The sequence below is a fragment of the Ruditapes philippinarum genome, unplaced genomic scaffold (genome assembly GCF_026571515.1).
Source record: "Ruditapes philippinarum isolate M1 unplaced genomic scaffold, ASM2657151v2 ctg12241_1_1_1_1, whole genome shotgun sequence".
In the NCBI taxonomy this organism is placed as follows: Eukaryota; Metazoa; Mollusca; class Bivalvia; order Venerida; family Veneridae; genus Ruditapes; species Ruditapes philippinarum.
The window spans coordinates 1-27,998 of record NW_026857997.1 but is presented as its reverse complement, the minus strand read 5'-3'; the positions used below and the strand labels follow the sequence as shown (position 1 = coordinate 27,998).

Genomic DNA, 27,998 nt, shown 5'->3' with positions numbered 1-27,998 from the left:
TCTTCTTGTAACAAAAACAAAATCATTTCAACAAATTAATTTATAAATAATAAACAATTGTTTAGGGATCAGATTAGATATACCATCTAGGACACCCACTTGTTACAACATACAGTTATAAACTTGCTCATGTTATGTAATTTCTTAGGACCTTAATTTTAGCATATTTTGTACTTGATTACATCAACAGCCTGAAAACTCAGAGGTTCTGATCTACTTATAATAAATAAATATTTCAGCTTAAAAGTAAACACTTTACAGATGAGTGCTACACATTTACATTGGACCCTGATAAAACATCTTGGATGCTCTAATCAAAAGTGTTTGGCTGTTATAAAAAGTCCATCAAAATATAGTCAAAGAAAAAATAAATAGAGCAATCAAAAATTGATTTATATAAAATATAAGTTTTTAAGGTAAACATCATCAGTTACAGCAGGGGGCAGTTGCCAAGCATCATCATCAGCTCAGAAGATAAAAAATTATGTAAACGTCCAAATTGAACAATCACTTGCAAATAAATGCAAGCTAGAGTAATTTTTACTGGCATTATTAGATTTTAACTGGCATTTTGCCAGTATGCCAGCTTAAATTCGAACCCTGCCAAAATTAGGCAAGGCAGAGTTACAATTTTTGTGATATCTCTTATAGTTTTAGAGTTATGTCCCGGACAAGATTTTTCTAAATGGGGAGATAATTCAAAAATAAGGCAAAATAGAGTTATGGTTCTTTGACACTGCACTCCGCCTCAATGCCCTCTACCTTTGTCTGAAGTTTAAACAAATTATCTCCAAGAGTTTTCAAGTGATGCTCCGGACAAGAAAACGGATGGACAGAAGGAAAAGGCCGCGACTATATGCTTTCCCTTGGAGGAGCATAAAAAGCAAACGTGTGCAAATATTGTTATTTATTAAATCCAAAAAGTTAAATAAAGTATCTAGCAAGTACATGCATAAAATTATCCTCCAGTAAAGTTTCAAATTAATATCTCTACAGAAACAAAGGGCAGTAACTAATAAAAATCAAAGCACTGAATTTGTTTTAGTTTAATTTAACCATATTTTATTGCCTATTATATATAGTATACATGCAAATATAGTTTTATATACAAACAAAATAGAACAAAGGGTTAGGCAACAAGTTCTAACAGCATTACATTAATTTAAGCCCTTCTCAGGTAAATAAACCCAATCTCAGTGAGTTATTAACCCTGTTTATCTATTTATCAACATTTTTTCTATTTAATTACTCAGAACAGGTTACATAAAAAACCTGAATCAATTTTTTTTTGAGTTTGTTTGATAGTAAGACAATACTGAGTACTGAAGTATCAGACAAATTTATTCTTTTTAAAATAAGTATTAATATCTCAGCCACTATAAAATCAAAGGCCTTCAATATTTTAACTCTGATCTTAATTCGAGAGTTACCCTTACTCATTGCAGGAATGTAGCTGTTGTAGGGAGATCATGTTAACAGAAATAAAAGGAAACCAATCAATATGACAAAAAGATCATGGTCATCTGTCACAATCCTGACCTGCCACACTATTCTTTGCCCACAACATTTTTTGTACATCAGACTTATTTTTACTGCCAAAATGTGACCCTTACTACAAGGTTTTATATTTTTCTATTTCATATAACAATTAATAGACCCCAAGGACTGCCTTGGACTGAAATTTTAGGGAGAAGTGACTATTCCCTTCTTGATGAATAGCGAGAAGTTTTGAAATTTAGGGAGACGTGATGTAACATTTCATCAAATCAATCTATAGCATTGGATTTTTTTTTTTCAAATTTATTGCACAAATTAGAATTACTATGTCTTACAAGTATGATATGTTATCATGCATATAAAAATATACTTGTATTCTTTATGGCATATACGTATAAAATGAACAAATTGTTAAGTTTGACTAATTGTTAAGTATTTTTGTATCATCAATTAAGTTTTATATTACACCATAGGTAAGAATAAATTTATTGACAAGCGCAATGTGATGTGTAAAGGATTTCAGGACTTTACACCTGGAAGTTTCATTCTCAAAACCTAGTCCTATAAAATAAGACGTTTCTGTTAGTACTACGTACACTCCAACATCATATTGACTTCTTCATAAGTTCCTTTAGCAAAACGGGCCCACATGTATACAGGTAATATGGCCGAATGTATATAGCGGTGAAAGTGGTATAAATTGCACTGGATTGGATTTATTTACATTCGAAGGTGAGTGATTTATATTTTTTGCTGCACATTGATGCAAAAATGTTTAAATTAACTGTCTGCGTATCTTGTGACTCAAAATATTGTTTTTGTTGTAAATTATGAATATGATGGTTTATATAGCGCTTCAAAATCGCTGCGCTTTTTGCTAAAGGAACACATAAAGAAGCCGATAAGACATTCGAGTGTACATAGTACTAAAGGAAACGTCTTATGTTACAGGACTACCTCAAAACCCTGGTCCAGATACCGTGTAAAGACCTGAAAAAAGGGAAAGCAAAAAAAAAGCATGGCAAAGTACTCAATTTCGCTTAGATGTTCAAACTCCGTGAAGATCTGAAAAACTAGGCACCTTATTTTTCTCAGTTTCCTAGTCATTCAAATGTTTATGTAACGATTCGCCACACTAACGATTCGCCACAAAGAAATAACGATTCGCCACAGTTAAATAACGATTCGCCACAGTATGATAATAACAATGATTTTCTTTAGTAATCAACAAACTGTTTTCTTCTTTTTAATAATTTAATAAAAAATGTTGAGATATTAATAATAATAAAAAGATATTATAAAAACAAGCTATTTTTGTAAAAAAAATTCTGGCTATAGAAATAACAAAGTTTTTGTAATTTTGGTAATAAAATTTGTTTTTATGTGTTTCTATTCAATAACAGCTGATTTAGTATTCTTTTCCAGGTTAAAGTTTTAAAAAATGTTAACATATTTACACTGTGTATATAAATTTTGTAATAAAATATGTTTGTTATCATTTGTCTTTATTCAATAAAAGCTGTTTTTCGTATAATTTTCAAGTTTATATAAATAACGAAGTTTAGCTTATCTACAATGTGTAACGTACGTAATTTTGGTGAAAAATATTTGTTTTTTATGTGTTTTTATTCAATAAAAGCTGTTTTTAGTATAATTAATTTATATAATTAACAAATGAAATATAGAATGGAAAAATGTTTTCCATCAACAGTTTGAAAACAGGTGTGAACAAGTTCGTATTTGAACACGTGGCAAATCGTTATTTAACTGTGGCGAATTGTTAATACTCTGTGTCGAATCGTTATGTGGCGAATCGTTAGTGCGGCGAATCGTTACATTACCATTCAAATCACCCTGTTGAGGGAATCCGGACCCTGCATTATCTTACGTCTCAACTTCAACTACTCCATGGCAAACTTGGTAGTCAGACTATTCTCCCCCTTACCAGTTCCTCCCATGACGTTTCCTCCCTGACGATTCTCTCCCTATTTTGGGGGAGAACTGTCTGCATATTTGCAAATAAGCAGACGGTTCCTCCCCATTTTTAATTTTATTAATGCATTATTATTGGAGTATATAGATGTTACATAAATGGTAAGTTTGATATTTTATTGATATGAATTAGAAAAAAAATATTTTATTGAAGTGTTTAGATGCTAAACGAATGGGTATGTTTATTAATTATTGATATAAACTAAAGGGAAAAAATATTGTACTGAAGTATATAGGATATTCATACTTTATTTTTGTCTCATTCGTATACATACATTTTTTTACATATTTACACATATTCACATAAAATCTGCATACGACCATTCTATTTAAGAATTTTAAGAGGCATTATATCAATGATAAACATATTCAAGACCTATACAGTTAGTCTAAGACTAAAATCAAATAGTAAAATTACAATGTATTTAAACAAAATATTAAAAGTAAGGTAACCATCGCTAATCGAAAAATAAAAACTGCTAAGAAATTGAGAATTGTAAATCGGAGCCCTATCGCGCCTATAAAAACGTTTTAAAAGATCGATTATCATCCAAGATAAGATCTTGCATGACCTGATTAGCAAGGATTACCTTAACCTAGGTAAAATACATTATCATGTTTAAAGCAAATATAATGGCATTATTTACAAGAGAATAAAAGACGACGTTGTAGAATGTTAAAACAGGTTTTGGCACAATAACGTATCATTTCAGTATTAGTGAACAGAAATATTAATTGTTCATTTTTAGACATTTGTACAAATGCACTATCTACTGTTTTAGCCTTATCAAATAATGATTGTCGCAAGTCATCGTACACAAAGCAATCAAGAATGACATGGCTTTCGTCTTCAATACTGTCACAGAACTGGCATTTTCGTTCCAATACATCTAAGCCTTCGTAACGCCCAGTTTCTATGCGTAAAGGCGCAACACCACAACGAAACTTGCTAAAATGCAGTGCGATGACAAGGAGGCATAATGAGTTTACAATATAATTCTGTCTCATATTCTGTTTTAAACAGTCGATATGTACGCAACTTATTGCCATTAGAACCAGAAGGACCTGTGACATTATTCAAAGATTCCAGCCAGTTTTAAACAAACTTTTCTTGCAATTTAGTTGTAACAATATTCACAAAGTATGTTTTGGAATGGAAATTCTTATATCCCTATATTGGTGTGCATTACAATTTTTTAACATATCATTAACATAGAAAAACCAGTTCTTACATGATCTATTTGCTGCAGATGCAGTACAAAGTGCAACTCATTTGTTTACTCTACAATCAAGCATATAAGAGACTCTAGATAAATGAATAGCAATGGATTTCCACTGTCTGATTTCTGGGGATATCCATCCCATTTCACCGGAAACCGCGACGTTAGGCGTATATCTACCGACACCTAAAAAGAAACGCATAGCGCGAAACTGCACTGCGTTAACGCACGAGTAAGAGCGATAACCCCAGATAGCAGAACCATAACTGATTGTTGGCCAAACAGTAGAATCATATAGGTGGGTAAATACATCGTACGGAAGACCACCAGACGATTTACATTTAGCAATAAGAAGGCCAAGAGCCCGACTTGCACTTTGAGCTACAACCTTTGCAGTAACATTGAAATCTAAGTGCTCTTGCAACATTAATCCTAAATACATATATCTATCAACGATATTAAGTGTGTGAACACCACATATAAAACTGAACGATGTTCTACATACAGATAAAGGTCTAAAATGGACAATTTGACTTTTACTACTATTTATATACATATCGTTGGTGCTACACCAGTTGTTAAGTGCATTTAATAAACATTGTAAATCTTTCTCATCTTTTGCCAACAAGACAATATCATCTGCATAAAGTAACATACATATTTTATCAGATCCATAGTCAATACCTATATCAAGAGATTTCAGGTAAACAGCAAGATCATTTATATATAAATTAAACAAAAGGGGAGATAATATACAGCCTTGACGTAATCCAGACTTAACAGTAAACCACTCAGTATGTTTAGAGTTAATTCTTACACATGAATATACAGAATCATACAAAGATTGTACAGCACCTAACATTTTACCTTTTATGCCTATGTCATACAATTTTTTCCATAGTAAATCTCTATTTATATAATCATATGCCTTTTTAAAATCAATAAAAGCAGCAAATGTAGACTGTTTACGTTTTTTCCTAGTATCAATTATATTTGTTAGCGTAAATAAATGATCAATAGTGCTTCTTTTCTTTCTAAACCCATTCTGTTCATCAACAATGACATCTCGATTTTCAGCCCAGTTACTTAGTCTATTATTTAATATAGCACAATAGAGTTTATAAACAGAACAAGTTAAAGAAATTCCCCTATATGACAATGGGTTCCTTGGATCCATACTTGCGGACTTAGGAATTGGGTTAATGACATTTTTACCCCAAATATTTGGAATAGTACCACTTTTAAAACATACATTAAACAGAGCGTGCATAAACATAACAGCAGTGTCATTCTTTAAGGCTTCAGTGGGTATTCCATCTATACCATTTGCTTTTCCAAGTTTACCTTCATCAATAACTTTTTTGACTTCCAACACAGACATATCACTGTTAAAACTTAGTGTATCATAATCACCATTTACAATATTATACCTGTTATCACAAGATACATTTGGATTATTAAACAAATTACTAAATTCTATTTTCCATTTAAGTAAAACATCACTAGGATCCGCGGACACAGAGCCGTCAGCCAGAACAACTTCATCAGGAATTATTTTCTTGTTAGCTTGAGTTATACCAATTCTACCAACAGATTTCCAGAAACTAGAACGATCAACATTACATTCATTTAATATATCCTTCTGAAGGTTGTACCAATGACGGCGCTTAGCCCTTTGGACTTCTGCATCAAACTGTTTACGGATACTAACATATTTAGCTTTAAAAGAAACTCTATCAGCTCTATTATAACATTGCAACCACTGCTTTTCTGCAATTGACAATTTACACCACAGATCACTAAGATTATCCGTCCACCAAGGTTTACCTGGACGACGTTTTTTAGAACCCGTGCCAGGTCCTATCTTTATAGATTTATAAGGTACATTTTCATACATAGCATTTTTAACAATTTCACACCATTTGTCATAGGCTATATTTACGTCATTTTGTGTGCGCATACCTTGTTCCAAGGTATCAATCGTACTATTTACCTCTGACAGAATATCACTATTACACAAAAAATAATTACTAAAATAGCTTCTGTCAAATTTATCATAAGAATCACTAGTATTACCAAAATGATCAGTTTTTTTACGTGTGATATTGCATAATATATTCCAGGATAAAAGTGAGTGGTCAGGTATCGACGACGGAGCAAATTTAATAATATTCTTACAATTATTGATAACATCTGACGTAAGTGTAACACAGAAATCTGAAAAATGGTCCATACTGTCATGTGGCACTAGACAATAATCAACAACCGACGCTCCTTTCACCGAAACAGACGTAAAATCATTTTTTGTAAAATTTCTACCATTCAAAATACAGAAATTAGAGTTAATCAAGAAATCAATCAAAATTTCACCATATGCATTTACAGTATAGTCTTTTACATCTCGACTAGGAATCTGATCAATACCAGCAATATGATCATCTAGTTCTCCAACGCGACTATTAAAATCACCACAGATAAATATACGACCTTGCGTCTGAAACAAATATATATCAGTCAACAATTTGTCATAAAAATGATTTACATCGAAAAAACGAGATGAATTTTGTGGGGGTAGGTAGCAGACACATGGATAAATATTCATGTTTTCAAACTTGTGGGATAATTTTAACCATAATATACCTTCTGAAGAATTATCAGCAATATTAATGTCAAATGTTTCGAAGAGAGATTCTTTTACAAGAAATCCAACCCCTCCGGAGCCGGTCCGTGCATTTTTATGTATATTTGCTCTATTAAGACCAAACCAACGATAACCATCAATTGTTAAAACATCACTTTTAATAAGATGAGATTCGGCTATGCCTAAAATGTCAAAATTATTGTCTAAAACACATTCGACTCTAAGTTTAAAATTATCAGAGTTACTTTCAAAATTCCAGCCCTTAACGTTCCAAAACCCGGCACTTAACTAATCGAAAGACCTCCTGCCACCACGATTCCATCCACGACCACCATTTCCACGTTGCCCGCCGTTTCCACGTCCGAATCGCCGGCCATTGTGCACAGACCTGAAAGCACCATCACGGTCCCTGTTACCATGATCACTCCTATCAGACCGATCCCCTCGATCTCTGCGATCGCGAGAGTCATCATGGTTCCCGGAATCTTCCCGCTGACCACGTGCGGTTGAAGCGTGATGTTTGCTGCCATTGGAATCACGATCCTGAAAACTGCTGCTATCGTCACGAGACCTACATGGAATAACGCGCGAACCACGCACTGTGAGGCCGTGTGACTTCATGGCATTCAGAATACTCCTGAAGTTGCTAGCAAGAACTCGGTCAGCCGGAGCCTGATCATGTTGAATAAACACATTCCCATACTGCTTACAAAAGTTTAAGGATGCCTTTTTTGACATGATTTTACGCTTATCGTCATGTGATTTCAATTTTGCAATAATAACACCAGACTTATTTGGATTTCTAGATTTCTTTCTATCAGCAGCGACACATCCGACATCACTAACACGAAGACCATCTTTGAAAAGTTTGTCAACTTTGGATTTCACATTCTCATTTGCAGACTCCGGCAGATCGCGTATTACAATATTCAAAGATTTGTCATCACCCGAGTCATTTTGGGCCGAAGCACTACTTACTGATGCAATAGACTCAATCTTGGCACTTAAAACATCAATATCTGCCTTCAATTCTGCCTTAATAGCCATCTTTGCATCTTCAATCTTAGTGTCAACAACGTTACGAATACGTGTCATCTCAGTGTTTACACGTTTATCGAGTACCTTGGCAACTTTTTCTGAAATCTTCTGCTCCAGTCCATTCTCCATCTTCTCAACTCGTTCATTAAGGGAGGAAAACAGCATGTGCATATCAGCCGATAAAGTTGCTATCAGCTGTTCAACAGATGCATTGCCATCAACATGTATGTCAGCTGACGTCACAACAACTTGGCGTGGTTTCTGAGGTGTATCCGTGTAAAGAGACCGTTTAGCTTTAGCTTCAATGCGTGGCTGTTTCTTCACAGTTGTCGCAATATCTGGTTCAGATAAATGACGCTTGCGTCCAGAAGTTACAGGTGTATTAATTTTCGTGATAAGCTGCGAGGCCATGATCGACTCTACGTACTCCTCTGCCTCGCTTGTACTGTTCAAATCCGCTCCAAATTTAGCGTTTTTCATATTTTAGTCGAGCGTAAACTGACGAGCGAAATGTTCCAATGTGTACTCTAGTACTCCGCTGCGCTCAAGTCAAGCGTGACGAATCGCCAATCAAGTGGACAGGTATACAGTGACCACTATCGATTTATTATACTAGTCAATGACTGTTACTATAAATAGCTACATTCAGGTAGTACATGTACAATTTAAACTCATCAAATCTTCAAAATGTCAAAATTTTCACCTCTGATTAATCCATATAACTCCAAACACTATATATATCACATAATCACTGTCTATAGTTCACAAATCCGTCTAAAACACACGAATTATCCAAATTTATTTCTGACAAAATGTAAACAAGACTACCGGTGTCAACGTAAGCAAATTACTCTATCTATCTAAGTATTTAGATGTTAGACAAATGGGTAAGTTCAATATTAATTGATATAAATTAATAAAAAATATTTTATTGAAGTGTTTAGATGTTTTATAAATGGATAAATTATTATAAACTGATATAAATAAGAGAAAGAAACATATATTATCAAAGTATTTAGATGTTTAATAAATAGGTATTATTACTAATTGATATAGATTAGAAAAGAAAATATTTTAAGCATATTTATTAATTATTCTGTTGTTGTTTTTTTTAATTAGATCTAATGTATACTTTATGAATGTTTTTCATTGAAAATAGTCAATGAAAAATACTTGATTCGGATAATCATAAGATGTTATCTATATTATGTTGTTTGTTTTTTTGTTGTTGTTTTTTATAAATAAGAGTAAATTTGATAAGAAAAAAACTGATTAATGCATTTCAATACCTAAATTTCAAAACTTTTGAAGTTTTGTATAATGAAGAAAGGTGTTAAATACATAGTGCATTAAGTTTGCTGTCAGAGATAATTGAGGTGTTTATTCATTACTCAAGAGTCAAGGTGTTGATTAGATTAAAATAGCTGTGAAAAGGTGTTGATGAATAAGTATTTTTATTAATTATTTGGTTCTAAATATTGTTTCATGTGAAAGACTACAGTGATGTTCTTTAATCAATTTAGTATAAAAGTAAATGTGAAATGCTTATTTATTTTCTAGAACATACTTGTTACCATGTTATTCTCCATATAACAAAAAAAATTAAAATAAAATGAATATCACTAGACGTTTACATAATTACAGTTGTATATCAGTCACTGGCCAGTTATCTTAATCTCTCACAATGAAGGTGTTGATAGGATTAAAATACCAGAAAAAAAATTTACAAACACTTTTCAGATAAACATAAATTTAAACATAAAATGCACTTAATTTCAAACACATTCTTTTGATAGTCTTCATTAAGAAATATTATTGAATTAAGTCAAAACTAAAATAATAACTTAAAAAAATAAAATTGGGGGAGAACTGTCTGCATATTTCAAATTTGGGAGAGAACCGTCAGGGAAGGAACTGGTAAGGGAGAGAACCGTCAGGGAGAGGAACTGGTTAGGGAGAGAATAGTCTATCATTCGGCAAACTTGATGAATACAAGACTGCACCATTCCTGTATTAAATGATTACTTCCTAAGGGAGTAAGCATTGACTTCTACGCTCACATCCTTTGACCAGTTGTTCACAGAAGAACAAAACAGGTATGGCTATGCAACACTGAGCACATCAGGCACATCTAGAAATGTATTTAGTTTTTAGCAACATCAACAGATCATCATCATTCAATACTGACAATAGTTGACATGGAATACAGCAGATAAAAGATTGACTGTTGCAATAAAATTTCCCTGCAAGGTTTTTGGCATCATTTGGAGCAGGTATATATATTAACGTTAATATACGTACCTGTTTGGAGAGAGATAGAATGCAGTAGGCCCCATAGGCACTTGGTTTCGGGATAAAAAGCCTTTTGAAGGGTTTGTAGGACTCAAATTTGATTGAATGTAACGATTTTTTAACGTAGATGTCTCGATTCTAAATTCGACATTTTTCCGATATTACTAAAAAAACACAAGGTAGCTCAGTCGCCATTTTTATCCGCAACGGAAGTGGTGAATAATTTACCGTACACGTACCGTACCGAATCTGGTACCCGCGAATCGTATAGACAGCTGCTTGGAAACCGGGCACCGCTACTGTTTGCCTGGTGACATAAAGTGGCGCTAATTTTGAATTGCAATAAAGACGATATTTTTTAGCAAAAGAGGCTGTATTCATATAAACTGTAACGATGGGCTTGAAAAATGGTAACTGATAGTATGAAGAAATTATATCCACAGAATCTGTATATACACTATATATGTATATAATTCTTGGTGTATATGTTAGTTTGCAAGAAGAAAATAATACAGTGTACACTTATCTTGGTAGAAACAGAACCAATTACTTGTTAATGTTTCATTGTTAAAGGCAACATTTTAAATTTTCAACTAATATAAAAATTCACTATTTATATGAATATATCAAAACAACATTGTCATTTTCATAAGATAAGTCTTAATATTTAAGACAATGACTGCATTATAACCTATTTGTTAACATGCATCTCAAGAAATGTTTCTTAATTTTGGAATAATTTAAAACCATTGAGCTTATACTCTATGCAAAAGTGTTATATTACTTTCTTTGCAGGAAGTTTTTAAAACTGACTTCATCATAAATTTAATTGGTGATATATTAATAGTCAGGAAATTGATGTACTATATTAATACATGTGAATTAAGGAAATGCCTATAATTCTTAAATTTCAGCTCTTTAGTGTGAATAATTATAAAATCATATCATTTTGGGTAAATAAAGGCTGCTTTATTAATCACTATAAAATGCTAGTTAGTAGCAGCATTTTATATTAAGTAGTTTTCTATTTAGAAAATAAAGAAAAAAGTTTATAGAAGACAATTTTATTATTTCATTGTTAGATGTAAATTTGTTTTCTTATTTGCTGATTCAGTTGGAAAGACTTATCTGAAATTTCAAATGAAAACACAAAGTTTACTTAATACATGATTTCATATTTTAAGAATACATCTATTTTATTAATTTCATCTTGTGATCTAATTAACTTGGATTGAAATTTACTCACCTGTTTGGTTGTGTCAACATTGTGCTGATTATACATAATTTGAATATTGAACATATAAAGGATTTTTGCTCATGCAATCAAATAATTATATTAATTTTAGAGATAAATAGTCTGCCCTTCACAATGTTGTGTTTATTTATGCACATGAAAGAAAGAATATGGTATCACACTCTTGAAGGTGTTTTGCCTCAATATAGACTTGAAAATATATTTTTATTTAATCAAGATTATTGAGTTCATGTATACACTTCAACAAAATAATAAAACAAGAGCTATCAATTGGACAAGCAAACTTTACTATTCTCAGTACTTGATAGTATAGTAACAACCTGGATAATGATGAAATTAACAAAGAAGAATATTCTATACAATTAAAAAAATTAGTTAAAGGAGCATAATTCTGTCACAATGCTTGTTACCTCCTCCATGTGTACAGGTTTTGGGCTTGATGGTGAACAAGTCTGCATAGTTTCAAACCCATGTGTCAATGGACTCTGCAAAAGTTCAATATCATATGTCAGTGGACTTGAGGTGGTACAAAAACTTCAACATGTCAGTGGTTACTAGTAATATAATGCTCAGGAGGTAAGGATAGCTCTCCTTTTTCTTTGAATAGTGGAGCTAAAAAGTAAGCATTCATATCACTGCTACAACTTGAACCCAGAAAATTAAATTAAGAGTTAAAGCAAGCATTTCCATTAGAGTACCAGTCCATATTTGCTGAATCTTGGCAAACCCGTACAGGAACAACATGGTTCTCATATGAAATACAACTTAAGGACCCATACAGATTCATATTCAACATTGTGCGGGCAATAATCTCAGACATTTATGACATTTTCATATTTATTACCCGCCAAGGTCCTACATGGAATATTTAGGATGCGGCAAGTTGGTGACATTGGATAATCACAACATTTCTATAAATTATAATTCTTTATATAACAGCTGCTGTCAATTTATGAAATTTATCTTATTTTTTATAAGAGTTCCTTTTTCATTGCCAAGTTTGGTCTTTGTTTCAATCCCCATGCATAGTTTGGTTGAAAAAGTATTCAATAAGAGCTATAATCAATATGAATATTAATTTAAAAAATCTATTTCTCCTGCTTTTCAATAATTTTATAATTCTGATTATTATTCCTGTCACAACAGATGACAATAGAGCCCTGTTTAGCTTCTTCATGTTACTATAAATATGCCTCCAAGTCAGTCTTCATTCCTGCTAAGTATCATTTAAGGGACTCAACTGGTGTTTTTGAATAGACAGGACTTGAAATTTTTTTCGGCATTTATGTTCCATTTGATTTTTAAGGTTGTGGAAAATTTCGGATCATTCATAGTTATTTTATGAAAGATAATAAAAAAAAATGAAAAGGGTTGAAACACTTTACACACAAAATGGGCTACGAATAGCAAAACGATTTTCAATTTTTTCTGAGTATATTCCAGAATTATCCATTGTATATCTTTCTCTTTTAGTGCCAAACTTGATCTGTGTAATAAAGTAGCATGTTATGTTTTATTGCTTTTTGGACCTCAGTGGAGTTCCTTTAATATGTAAATATATACCTAGATCGGTAATTTAATGACTGTTATATCAAGTTGTTGTAATAAAGTTACCATTTTTCCAAGCCCATCGTTACAGTTTATATGAATACAGCCTCTTTTGCTAAAAAATATCGTCTTTATTGCAATTCAAAATTAGCGCCACTTTATGTCACCAGGCAAACAGTAGCGGTGCCCGGTTTCCAAGCAGCTGTCTATACGATTCGCGGGTACCAGATTCGGTACGGTACGTGTACGGTAAATTATTCACCACTTCCGTTGCGGATAAAAATGGCGACTGAGCTACCTTGTGTTTTTTTAGTAATATCGGAAAAATGTCGAATTTAGAATCGAGACATCTACGTTAAAAAATCGTTACATTCAATCAAATTTGAGTCCTACAAACCCTTCAAAAGGCTTTTTATCCCGAAACCAAGTGCCTATGGTAGGCCCTATAACCAGATAACAGAGAATAAATTCAAAGCAATTGGTGAAATAATTTTTGGCAGTGACAAAGACGGTATCTTACCTTGGATTTCGTTGAATCTTTTAACGTTTGCTCGAGGGAAAGACATATTTTTATAATTTAATTTGGGAACGATACTAAAATAAAAGATAAATACGAGAGTTAAAAATTTACATATTTCTCCGCCAATGAATTTGAAAACAATTTGATTGAACCAATCAGGACGATTTCCTGTCGGCTATGTCTAAAAATATTTTTAAAATATCATTATCATCCACTGGCGAGCGTTTAGTATTTTGAACACCGCTAAATATTTTCCTTCTATATTTTATAGGAAATTATGAACTACGTGGAAGGTTGCAAAATTCAAAAAAAAAATATTTATGTGATAATTATGATACATGTATCTAATATTTTATGCTTCTGCATAAAAAAATGCCCCGTATCACATGCATTTAAAATCCTGACCAGTTCCCTTACACACTTCATGGTTAAACTCATCCCCCATCATGGGCCTTAACTGGAAAACACATATATTCAGCAAATGCAAAACAGGACACTGGACTTCATTAAACATAATGTCATTACTCAACATGAAAATTTTACAAAACAAACAGATACAACCTAGAGATGATCCAAAAAGATGGGTAAAAAGGACAATGTTACAGATAAACAAGTGTCACAGAATTCCAGTTGTGGGAAAGACTAAAGAATGGCACCTGGTGGCTAGGAAAGGAACGTCTCCCATCACACTGATGGTCTAAACTTGGCCAGTTTGAAATACATGTAGTAGTTATATTTGCTAGAGGGACTGAGGCAAGCTCCTCCAAGTTTCAAATAATTGCAGTTTAATATAGATATATATTTATAAAGCATATGAAATCTTCACATTTTTCTTAATTTTGAAAACAGAGTTACCCTGGGCCTACATGTTATAATGGAGCTTTGCTGAAGATAGTTTGCCACTACAGGGTGTTCACTAGCCATGAAATCCTGAGGGTCATTTAGACTAAGTTTTACGGACTACAAGGCCAAATCCCCATTATTTTAACAAAATTTGACCCTCCATTTAAAATCCTGAGGGTCAAATCAGGCCTTTTGGAAATTTGAAGGGTCAAAGAGTCCTTTCAAGGGTCAAACGGACACCCTGCACTACTTGTAATAAGTCTTCAATTTTTTTTCTGGTTTTACACTGATTCTTTGGTCATATCTACCTTACCAGCTTTCCTGGATAGCTAACCAGCAGGTACCAATTTCTCAGAAAGTGACCAACTTCGAATCCTATATAATTTCTGAATCAGCAGTGACACACAAATGACTATTAGATACAATGTCTGAGATTGTCATGGAGAAATTTCACCTTACCCTAGGATCCAACTATCAACCCCTGGATTACTACAATGTAATAGGTAGGGCTGGTACAGTCACTACAGTGCCATTGCTTGAGGACAGCAAATGCTGCTCCAATATTATGCCAGATATAACACTGTAAAGTGTCTCACTCTGAACATCAAATAGCAGTTATGCTGGAACTTTGACAAACAGCAAATAACTGGATCAGTTTCCAAAGCCTATGTTATATACATTCCCAGATACGACTTTCTCCTTGAAAAGTGTGAAAACATTTGGTGTTACACTGTACAATATGCATTTCAATATAAGTTTCTTCTACAGAAAAAGGTCTTGTGTACCACACACTTATCAACAACTGGATGTTTCAATGAAGATCAATGCATACAAACTTCTTGAAAAATTAATGACCTCTTCAAGGTCTGTAAAGCAGCAGCCTTTATAATACAACAATGTAGAAATGAATTTAGATCTAGTTTGTTTGCTTGTTGTTATTTCACTTTTTCCATATTTGACAAAATATTGCAAATGTACGACCAACACCTCTTCCAATTTCCCAGAAAAGCCCTGTAGATTTCACAATTTTGTCAGTCCATGGAAAGGCCACAAATATTTTGGTTTTATAAGCTATCTGAACACGGCCTACCTGCACCAGGAAACTAGTGATGAGGTAAATTTGTCTAATATCTGCTACCCAAGATAAACAACAACTTAATATGATAAGTTCATATATATTTTTATTATTTTCTCTTTAATATATAATATAACATAATATTAAATAACATTTTAGCAAATAAATGCCCAATAAAACAACAAGAGCACCACATGCTATATCAACAGTTAAGGGCAAATACTTATATTAACTGTTATGTATGCTGTCATTTCTCAGTAAAATGAATTACTTTGTGATTGTGAATGTTCAAAATATTGGTAAAGTTTTAATAATTTACATGAAAAAATAGGAAAAAACTCTAGAAATACAGATCACTTAAGTTATGTAAGTCCTACAAATATGAATTGTTCTCATAAGCAAGTATTATGCACATTGTATGCAAAGAAAATTTTCTATCAATAACCAATTTGTACAGAAAAAAAGAGATATCTAAAAATGCATTCAAGGTAATGCCCCTTGTCATTTATTCCAAGTCTAAATTTTTATACTTTTGATAGTTTTAAAGTCATGGTACTTGATAAGCAATCATGACAAAATACTTGGTAAAGTTTAGTAACAAGGGGCATAGTAAGTAAGGATGCAAGGTTTCATGTATGTTTGAATAATAAGCTACACTAAAGTTTTTGCACGATGATGAAGCCGCTGCTGCATGCATCTTAATAGCTTTTGATCTTTTCTTCCAAACAGACAAACTAAAAATGACTATATTCAGGATGGATCATTTGATTTCATCAACATTCAGATTAGTTCAGTATTATAGAATGTATATATAGCACAAACTGTAACAACTTAACTTTAGCTCAGACAATATTAAACTGTGTCAGTATTATCTTGACTAGTTTCCATAGAATTGTTTGAACACATATTTATTTTCTTTAAGTTACCATCACTTCCATCAAGGATATATATTGAAAATTCCATATTGTTGCTTGAGTTTTTCTCTGTTTTATCCATGTGTTTTATAATTTCCATATCGTTTCCACTATTGTTACTTTCTTTATTACATTCAGTTTCATTTTTGTTATCACTTTCAATAAATTCTATTTCAGCACTTTCCTTATGTCCTATCTCATCACTTTCTTCATTTCTATCATCAGGTTTACTCTTTTCAATACTTTTAACTTTTCGTAATGCAGTTTGAAGAATTGATTCCATCATTTCACTATGTTGTATATACTCTTCCTTTACTTCACCTGGGCTTGTTAAAGCTGCAGGTATATTTTTATCTGCCTGTAAATGTGATAGGTCAGGTAGATCTATACTATCTTCTCTGTTTGGAGAGTAAAAGGTTGCATGATCTTGACCTCTGGACTCTGTTTCCAAGCTTATACCTAGAAGCTTTTCTACCTTTGATTTCTTCTTTCTAGCTTTCTGCAAACATAAAATAACCAAATGATAAATGCATCAATATTCTTACTACAATACATATGTTATCTGGAAAATGTGAGATAACATCATTACATTCTTCAATATTTGTATCACTGACTGATTACAGTATCTTAACTATATACCTCCAGATTCACAAAACTAACAAAAACAACAGTTATTTGTTGATTTTTTTAAAAATTTCTTTGAACTTTACACTACTTGATGAAGTACTTAATATACACTTAATGGTTGAAGTTTTTGACAAAACTAAGTACAACATGTTTTTACATTACAATAGAAGTCAAAACTGATTGAAATTTTGATGTTCATTTTTAAAATGATTTTAAACCAAAGTACTTTTTCTAATTTGCAATATCTTTATTAACCCATTACTGCATGAGCATTTTGTGAAAAATGGCTTTTTTCATTGAAAAGTCTCATTGATATTATTGCAAACAAGGTCTCAGAAACATATACACGGAATTAATGTTATGAAATGATTTATTTTATATATAACAAGAGGACATAATCTTACCTTTGGCAATGGTCTGTTTGGATCATGTAATTTCTGATGTTGTTGTAACTTTTGCTGAAACAAAAAAGAAATACTAAAATAACTAAAGGAAAGCCTCAATTTACAGTTTAAATTATTGTTTACAGTTCAAGTCATTCATACTGATTTGACCACTACATGCAATAAATTTTAACCACTAGTGAATAGACAAGCCATAACATCCTAACATATGGGATTGTCCCACTGGTGACTGTCATGGAGTCCTCCTCGAAAATTAATCTAAAAATTGGAATAGATCTCACTAACAAAATATAGATCATATTATACTGACACATGTCTTGGGATTGGAAAAGATACAGATTACAATCAATCATCACCTTCCCATCTAAGTCTCTGATAGTTATTCAATTATCCTAGAAAGCTCACACCAGGAAGGTATTGCTGAAGACAGCTAAATAATACACTGGATTTCCATTGATAGGTATGTGGCCCTTGTTAACAATAATTATTGGCAATAACTTATACACAGATCAATTCTTCAGTCAAGTAATTATTGTATTCAAATTGTGACCAAACATGTCACCAAGTCTATTTAAGCAGTCAATGATTAACTCTGTCTAGTGCCAGAACACAACTTTACAAAAACAATTAAAAGTTTTCAGAAATATTCATATATTATACCTATTTTGTCTAAAGAAAATAGCAAAGTGTCTGTATTTACAGACATACTATTCTGTGACTTACAGAATACACAGACCCTTTTAACATTTGAAAACCAATATTAATTGCTGATTCTAACACAACCCGCATTTTTCCCTATTGAACATAGAAGAACTGAAAGTGTGTGTTATTATGCTATAAAATCACTGTTTGACGTTCTATATTTAGACATGTGACGTAATAGTAAGTAAGTAAGTTACGACTTTATTTAATAAGGCTAACACATTCAGTTTCCCGATCTTCCATGCGGGCCTCATTATACACGTGGCGTAACCAATAAACGCTGACAATAAGTACAGAAACAAACTGGCGCAATTTAGCTAAATATCAGGTATGGCAGCATTTATTTGTTGATGTCGTGTTAGAATCGAAATAATATATCCAAATCGGTGATTTTATTGCTTGATAACATCACTGTTTGTCGTTCAGATGCGCATCATTATATCACTCGGGCTACGCCCTCGTGATATAATTTGTTGCATCCGAACTCCAAACAGTGATGTTATTGAGCAATAAAATCACAGTTTGGGATATACGAGGGGTGTCCCAGAATTACGTGGACTTTTACTATAATTTTTTTATTTTTTAATGCATTTTTTAGCAAATTTGTACACAATACCTTTAACATATCCTTAATGAATATGTCCATTATTTTTAAATTTCTAACATTGCTTCTCTATATTTTACATCGCTATAGTAACGCAGTATGCGCAGCGCGGGGCAGTCCAATATTTTTATGAATAAGTTGTCTTTACTTTCGTATATCTTGCATATTTATAAGTAAAAAATGGCGCGACGTTGTAAGCATATGCAGTGACGTCATATAAACGTTCGTTTGAAATTTTGACGTCATAGCTGTTTCCGTTATTGTTTACCAGCGGACAACTGACAACCGATGCTCTTGGATATTTAACAAAAAATGACGTCCACGGATTACGCGGAACATCGGACTATCATCAAGTTTTGTGTGGATCTTGGGAAGACGCCGACACAGACGCAGGAAATGTCGGAGACTGCAAAAGTGAGACCTCCTGTTTGGCGATCACTCGTTTTCAAGTGGCATAAGCGTTTTCAAGACGGCTGGAAGGACATTGAAGACGACAAGGGTCATGGGAGAAAGTCAACGTTGACTGCGGCGTCAATTAAGGAAGTCAAGGACGTCAGAGATGATAGGGCGCATGATAGGTTATTTCCCTTGTTAACGCACATTGTCTTTGCGTACAAAATAAACTCCACAATAATAATAATAATAATAGAAGGTCTAATAATAATAATAATAATAATAATAAATAATGATAATAATGATAATAATTATAATAATAAAAGAATAATAATAAAAATAATAATAATAATAAATATAATAATGATAAATAATAATAATAATAATAATAAGGCGTCAGCATTATCACTGTCGTCTTTAACACTATTATCGTAACAAAAGTTAATATTATTCTTTATTATTATTATTAATTTATTATTATTTGCGGATTAAGTATATGTACAATATCGCTTACTTAAGGGACGGAAGTTCGATTCCTTCCAGGAACTCTCGTTCGCAACGCAGAAAGTGCTGGCTGATTTCGACCAGGAGTGGTACAGGGCGGTGTACGACCAGTGGATATATCGACACCATAGGTGTATCGAGTTAGGCGGTGACTATGTTGAGAAAAACTGACATTCGACGCCACGCATTTATTAACAACTAGTGACGCCACCGGAATGACGTCGTAACGTCGGAATGGACTGCCCCGCACCCGCTACCCCTTGTCTCATTACCATGCCCACAGACACTGATCCAGTTGCCGGACAACTTTGAAATTTTTTGTACTAATGCAATAAAGTTGCATTTTGTTCATGTTAATTTTGTTTGTTTTTATTTTCAGTAGTTTTTGAGTTACAGCAAAAGTCCACGTAATTCTGGGACACCCCTCGTATTATTTCTTAATTATATGTCAACATTTAGTCTCACTTTGCTTTAATAATATTTGCAAGTTGATATTGGTACACAAGGTTGTTTGCCCACTACGTAAAGTTTAGAATTTTAGAAACACCTTTCTATACTTATCAAAAGACACAAAATCCCCACTCCCCAAATTAAGGCAAATGTGTCCTAGAGAGAAGTCTACAAAGTATGGCATTAAGGTTATAGGGAACATATGTCTTATATGTGGACATCTTTAAACTGAAATGCTCTTTATCACAACTTTATCAAATGATTCTATTGTTTGCCTTAATTCACATTTTCAGTGATTTCTTATCACTATTGCAATAAGCCTTTCCCAATCTGTATATGGTAAGACCATTCTAATATATATTTGAAATAATTTTTTTTCATTCCATACCTTGGTAGTAAATGTTTGACTACACCCTTCATGTTCACAAGAGAATCTCTTGCCTTCATGGTAACTACGTATGTGAGCATTTAAATTACGCTGGTCCAGGTAGGAACGTCCACAGTTGTCATGGTTACAGATAAATGACATACGTCTGTCAGCATGAGTTAACATATGTTGTTTTAACCACTGCTTCTGACTGAATGATTTCTTGCACTCTGGGCACTCATGCACTGCAACAAATTTATCAGACTAAATAATGTAATTCTTTCATATGTTAACTATTTTAATCAAGCTCTGCATTCAGTAATGCTTAAAGTCTGAAATCTGAACTTTGAAATGCTGTGTATACTATAGAAATCAGTCAAGACTTCAATAATGTTGTAACCAGTTATCTGTTCAGATTCAATATAAATTATCACAGTCAACCCTAACAGCATCTTCTTTTTTTATTAAAAAATGAACTTCATAAGAACTACTTTTAAGATACTTTCAGGACTTTCACTTTACATTTAACAATAATTAAATTTATTTCAATCTCAAAAAGGATTTTGTCAATTGTGCCCTAATCTATGCATAACCCTAAACTTGCTTGAACAGGAAGTAATTAGCCTCTGAAACTAGTATAGGGCCCGGCCAGCCAGCCCTACTGTCCAATCTGGTCAGTCACTATACTATTGTTAGCTTCTTATGGACTGTTCCAAATTCATTGCTGGACAAGTCAATTATAAATTCAACAGGTTAAAGGTTAATATGAACTATAACGAGAAATATTAAATATTATCACCTTACCTGTAGCATGATCCACCTTTTTATGTTTGACTAGCAATGACCATTTGTCAAACTTCTTACCACACTCACTCTCTGTACATGTGTACCCTGTAATATTAATATATACAGATTGTAACAGTACAAATATGCATCTTGCATACCAAAAAGACATAAACTAAAGTTATATTTAAAAACCTTGACAGTGCCTGTCTTCAATTTTCATATCTATCTTTCATTACCTCTCACAGTTCTAAGCTAATAACATCACACTGAATTCTTAAATGTAATAGTATCTTGTACAGTTTGTGCTTCAACCAAGATCTGTTTATTGAGAAAAGAATATACATGAATATGGCCCACACCCTTATCAAAATTTGAACCATTAAGCCCCTCACTATTTTGTTTTACAGGGCAAAAAATAAACAAATAATGAAACTTTAAATTTGAGAATCACTTTATAACATAAACTACCTTCATGTATTTTCTGATGCCTCTTCAGTTTATTTTGTGTTGGGAATGCCTTACCACAGCCAGCAACTGGACAACTGTAATAAATAACAGTCAATCAAATTTATTGTTTTCTATAATTCATCAAAAAAACTGTTTATTATGATTTAACTCAGAAACATGAAACAAGAAAGTAAGTTCATAACCTGCAATTAGTTTACATATACAGTGATATACTACAAACATTCAACTAAATTGGGTAAAAATTCAGTTCAAATGATTCTCAATTCATTTTCTTTTGAGCTTTATATCCGAGTAACTGCTAAATTATAAAACTTTTTTTTTTATTGAGGTACATTATTACTTAGGTACGTTAATAAAGCATAAGGTTCATTATTAGAAAATATACAATATTTTTTACCACAACAGCCTGCCCTGTGCATGCTCTTCTAATTTATGTGTCTTTAATTGATGATGCTTGTTAAACACAGCCTCACAGCCAATCACAGTACACTGAAACATAGATTTATAAATCATTCCACTTCACAATACAATCAAATTACTTTGCTTGAAAAAATATTATTTAAACTTAGAATCGTTGATAGAAATAAATATCATTCTTCAATGCAGAAGTCAAATTTGTCATGTTCTTTCTCAGGGGCCTTTTCTAGCTATTTTAGAAAAAGGCGATTGGCATAAATTGGTGAATATTCTCCAACATTTTGGGAATTTAGAGTATTTTTTAAAAAGTTGAAAAACTACCAAATCCACGACTTGTATGGGTTTTTTTTAACATGTGTATAATCATATATCTGTCACTTCTTTTAATGAACAGATCAATTTTTCTTAGTAATTGGAACAGTTTAATATTTTTGTAAACAGGGACTATAGTTGCATTTTTATAATTTTTATAATCATCAGACACGATCCCCATTTCCAGAGAAACATACCTTAGGGGCATGATTTATTTAACTTTTATAGAGAACCACAATGTGATGCTAAATTACTAGTCAATTATTTTACCATTGTAGTTACTGAGCAGATTTTAAAGATTTCATTTTCAAGTTTACGCAGTTTAGTCATAGTCTACCAAGTGGTTAAGGAAGAGATGTTGTTTAAAGAAATTGTTGATACCAATAGATGGATGACACATGACAGACTATATATAATCATAATATGAGCAATATGTGCTCAAACCTGAGCTTAGAATGATTGCAACGATTGTAGCCATGATCTTTATTGACAAAAAATATATGAAACTATAATACCTTATACGTATCTCTCTCATGGTACTGGGCTATATGTTTCTTCAGGGCATACACAGAACTAAATGTGGACTCACAGTCACTCTCCTCACATTCCCAACTGTCAAATAAATCATCAATATCTTTTATAACATGAATTTGTAGAGACTACTACTAAAATGATAAATACATTTACATTTTCTGCTATTTGTTATGATCTTTATTCATTCAATCATTAATTAATTAATATATTCATTAATTCATTTATTTATTGATGATGATTATGAATTTATCATCAGTGCAGCATCAACATTTCCCACTAGACCCCTTCGATAGTCCAAGCAAAGTGGTTCACCTTAGTTTCATGTATCACTTAACAGTAAACTTTCACTCCTCAAATGTCTAAACATTTAGTTTTCAGATATACAAGTTTGTTGTTTAAACTAGTTTTCAAATATACAAGTAAACTATCCAAGCCAGTGAGACTCTTAGATAATGCGAATACATATATTTTATATTTATTTTGTAAAATTTTATAACAAAGCAAATAGATATACCTCTTGTTCTGTTCCTCATCTGATACATGGGCAACTTGTTGATGACGACTTAAGTGATCCACTCTTTTATAAGCTTTGTTACAACCCTCATAACTACAGATGTGTGGACGCTTTAAAAATAACAAACACATATTTATTGCTGGCATGATAATTTACTCGCAATAGTTTCTCATAACTTTATGAAAGTAAAAAAAATAATTATTTACATCCGTATAATTTAACACAGAGATATTCAAATTATTTCCTCTATAATCTTAAAGCATTTCCCACAGGCAATACTGGCATTTTCACAAAGAATTAAAAGATTTTATTCATTAGAAGGTATCATCAATCTTTTAGCCAGCCAATTATCTTTGTAAGGCAGATAGTTATATCATAATGGATCTCTAGATAACATGGAGACAAAAATGCTGCTACAACATCAATAGTCTAGAAAATAACTTCAGTATAGAGACATCATAAAGATATCTGGATATATTAGATTATGTTTTGCCATATAACAACTTGCTGTTTAATAGTGACAGAATCTCCCCAGGGTTCAAGCCAGGAATCTTAAAAAGGCTTTGGTGTGTTTGCTTCCTAACTTTGCCTGAGTTTAGTATTCATTTTATGAAAAAGTTAAGACAATGAAATGTTATTTTGTATGTACAAAATTGTCTTTTCTTTCACTGTGTGTCTATTTTTGTTGTTCTGTTATCTATATTTACATATTTACTTTTTAAATAGTAATACGTCCAAAAACTCATAGATTAATTGATGAAGTTTTTTCCCAAAGAATAGAAAAGTGTTAAAATCAATGTATGTTTAATCATATATGATTATGATAGATTATCATATAAAATAGTTTCTTTATACATTTAAAGTGAATAAAGGCAGATATCAGCAAATGTCAGTGTTTTTTTTCTTTATGTAACTACTACCCTAAAACGGTACTGTTCCCAATAGAAAATAGACATTAAAATTCCCAATTTCCAATGTTTAAATTCCCAAAATGGCTGTTCAAAATTTACACAAGGCCAAGTGATTTATCTCAAATCATTTAACTCCAACATATTCATATAAATCACCACTCAATAGTTCTACCTAGACAGTGGAAGCTGTTAGCTGTCTTTATTCATGATGACTTATCTTATTTGTAGCTGAAAAAATGCATAAAAAGAAATTCCCAATTTAAGTCAAAATAACTCATTTTTCCCAATTAGTCTGGTACCGGCACCATTCCCAAAGTAGAGAAAAAAACACTGAATGTATTCATTGAAATATTTGATATCAAAAGAAGTATTGTTTGAAATGAATCAGTAATGAAGTTTTACTAATGTATTTTTGGTTTGCACATTTTGAAAATTTAATAGTACAATAAAAGAAAAGCATTACAGCCATTTACAGGATTAGGAACTGTCAAATGAAAAATTAAATCAAAGCTGAGGCTGGCTAAAAATTAAACATTCCATGAAAAAGGTGTCATACAAACTGTGCAAAAACTAGTGGAACGACTAATTTATAATACCCGTTGATGAATACAATAAAACTGGGTCAGTCAAGCATATCAAAATAAATCACTTATTTTGAAAGAGAGATCATCATGCTTACCAGTAAAACTATAACAAGCCTGTAACGTCTAATCTATTGGACTAGGGATACAGGGAGCCTGGAAAACTAGGATGCAAGCAACAGCTGCAGTGAACATCTCTGGGGTAGGGAGTAGGGCAACAGCTGGGTGTAGTGCAGTGGTTCCAGTAATGTACAGTTTTATCCGAAAACTATTCCACTTTTTTATATTTCAATGAAATTTTAACTTAATACTAACCCTTTTGATTAAATTAAAATACCCAACGAAATTACCTCGCCAGTATGCGATAAATAATGACTCTGTAACCTGCTGTGCTTCTTAAAACGTTTATTGCAGCCAGTAAATGTACAAACATGTGCACCTAGTCCATCTTCCATGGTACCGGAAAATTTACTAACGAATGAACTTGTCCTACAATATTGTTGTCGTCTTCAACTTATATCATCCATCGAAATGCATATCGATTTTTTAAAGTTTTTTTTTCTAAGAGTTATTTAACAGAACTTAACTGTCTTAAACATATTCTATTACTTATAATTGATTCATACATTAAAGTCAGAGATGGGGTCATTGAAACCTGAGAAATAATACTGATATACTCCTAATCACATTCCAGTTCAGCAAGTGCTATGCAACCACACACCCAAGTTGGATAGTCCTATATTTCTTAGATTGTTTTGGTTTAATCCACTGACAAAAATAGAATATTTGATATATCCAACTCACCGAACCAAATGTGCAAAAAAGTATGATAATTACGGAAAATGGATGCCAGGGTTATGGGACTTAATGTGGTGGTTACTGGTAGAGGACCAACAACTGGACTCTTTTTGAACATTTTTCCATACATATTTCATAATTTTCAAGCTAGAGATCTAAGATTTGACACATACAGCTAGGTTCTTGTAACTATATAACAAACTTGTTTGTTTATTTCTGATTGTTAACACTTTTATCAGAGCACATCAAGGAGGGTATCAATATTACCTAAATTGTCCAAACTATTGTACCATGTGTCCAGACAGATATTTACATGACGTTGATTTAATTCAGATAAAAGCTTGGGTGCTTTAATTTTTCATTTTTAACATGATACAGTAAATGCTGAAGTTTTGGATATTCTATTGTTTATTCAGCAAATGATTTATATAGCTAGTATAAGAGGTCAGGTATTACACTCTTGACATCCAAATTTTTAATGTGAATGTTCTTGAAAAAGACATTAAAAGATTACTGTTTACAAAAGATGAAATAAATTTAATTACTTAATTATAGAAGAAACATGCATTTAATGCTGATAAAGTGACTGATATATCAATAACCACTGGACAAAGAAAAAAACTAAATTAAGCATTTTCGGGGCTGTCAGGGTTGAATGTAGGACAAAACCCCACCACTCAAAATTTTATAGAGTGGACAAAACCCCAGCACTAAATTTTATAGAGTGGACAAAACCCCACCACTAAATTTTTATAGTGGGGTTTTGTCCACTCTGTAAAAGTTAGTGCTGGGGTTTTGTCCACTCTATAAAATTTAGTGCTGGGGTTTTGTCCACTCTATAAAATTTAGTGGTGGGGTTTTGTCCACTCTATAAAATTTTGAGTGGTGGGGTTTTAACTGGTGGGGTTTTGTCCGTCTTCCGTCAGGGTTTGATGGTCCCCAACCAGTAGTGCGCTTAGTTTTAAGCAGTTGGTATAGATGTATCCAATTCGGTGAGTTGGTAATATTCACTCCGAATCATGGCAGTTAGACAAATTGAATATTCCAGAGCACAGTTCAGCCACCGCATCATTCCTGAGCAGGCTGTCAATTAGTTTACCAGTATTAATTGCCTTCACTTTTGCAAGGATAACTTCTGCAGCATGCCAGAGCAGAAGTACAGTGGGAATGACACTAGAAATTTCATGATCAAGCACCTTCCGAGAATTGAACCTGGGTTGCCAGATTTACAGTCAAATGCTCTACCTACTGAGCTAACTGGACGGCACTTCAACTGGGCAAAATAGGCGAACAAAAGTCTAGAGGGAGATAACTGGGCTAAAATTGATACTGCAATTATATACCTTGCAAAGATCATTGCCAATGAACTGGTTAGTGGGTATAGCAGATAAAACTTATATTTTAAACCAGCTTGCCTGGAAAGTTTATCCATACTAGTGCCTATTCATGTATCAACTGAGGAAGCTGAATAAAGCGAAACATGTTTTGATACTTAAATTTGTGTTGGTTTTTGATCCAATTGTCCTATTCTCTAAAGGGTAATAACTGATAATAATTGGATGCCTCGGTAATGGAACCTTGCCAACAAGATCATAGATTAAATGTGCAATTTGTGAAGCCAAACTTTAGATATATCCAACTTGCCAGAATAGGTTATTGTTAACCATTGCTGTTTTCGAAGAGCTAAACAGAGAATAACATGGGTAAAAAGGGATGTCACAGTTATGTCACTTGCCAAAAACATGGACTTTGTACTGATAAGTGAGTAAATTATCATGCCATTGGTGGACT

At 32.6% G+C, this 27,998-nt stretch overlaps 2 protein-coding genes across 2 annotated transcripts; both read right to left on the bottom strand.

The window, feature by feature from the left end:
• Positions 1–4,758: 4,758 nt before the first annotated feature.
• Positions 4,759–7,487, bottom strand: LOC132751716 (uncharacterized). Its single transcript, XM_060741930.1, has 2 exons — positions 7,479–7,487; positions 4,759–7,203 (listed from the first exon to the last, which is right to left on the bottom strand). The coding sequence occupies exons 1-2, from the start codon at positions 7,485–7,487 to the stop codon at positions 4,759–4,761; spliced, it is 2,454 nt and encodes an 817-aa protein (XP_060597913.1).
• An 8,522-nt stretch (positions 7,488–16,009) lies between these two features.
• LOC132751717 (transcription factor IIIA-like) lies at positions 16,010–25,870 on the bottom strand. Its single transcript, XM_060741931.1, has 9 exons — positions 25,760–25,870; positions 23,918–24,027; positions 23,385–23,481; positions 22,538–22,629; positions 22,141–22,214; positions 21,691–21,777; positions 20,908–21,131; positions 17,867–17,920; positions 16,010–17,334 (listed from the first exon to the last, which is right to left on the bottom strand). The coding sequence occupies exons 1-9, from the start codon at positions 25,862–25,864 to the stop codon at positions 16,774–16,776; spliced, it is 1,404 nt and encodes a 467-aa protein (XP_060597914.1). The 5' UTR covers positions 25,865–25,870; the 3' UTR covers positions 16,010–16,773.
• Positions 25,871–27,998: the final 2,128 nt, after the last annotated feature.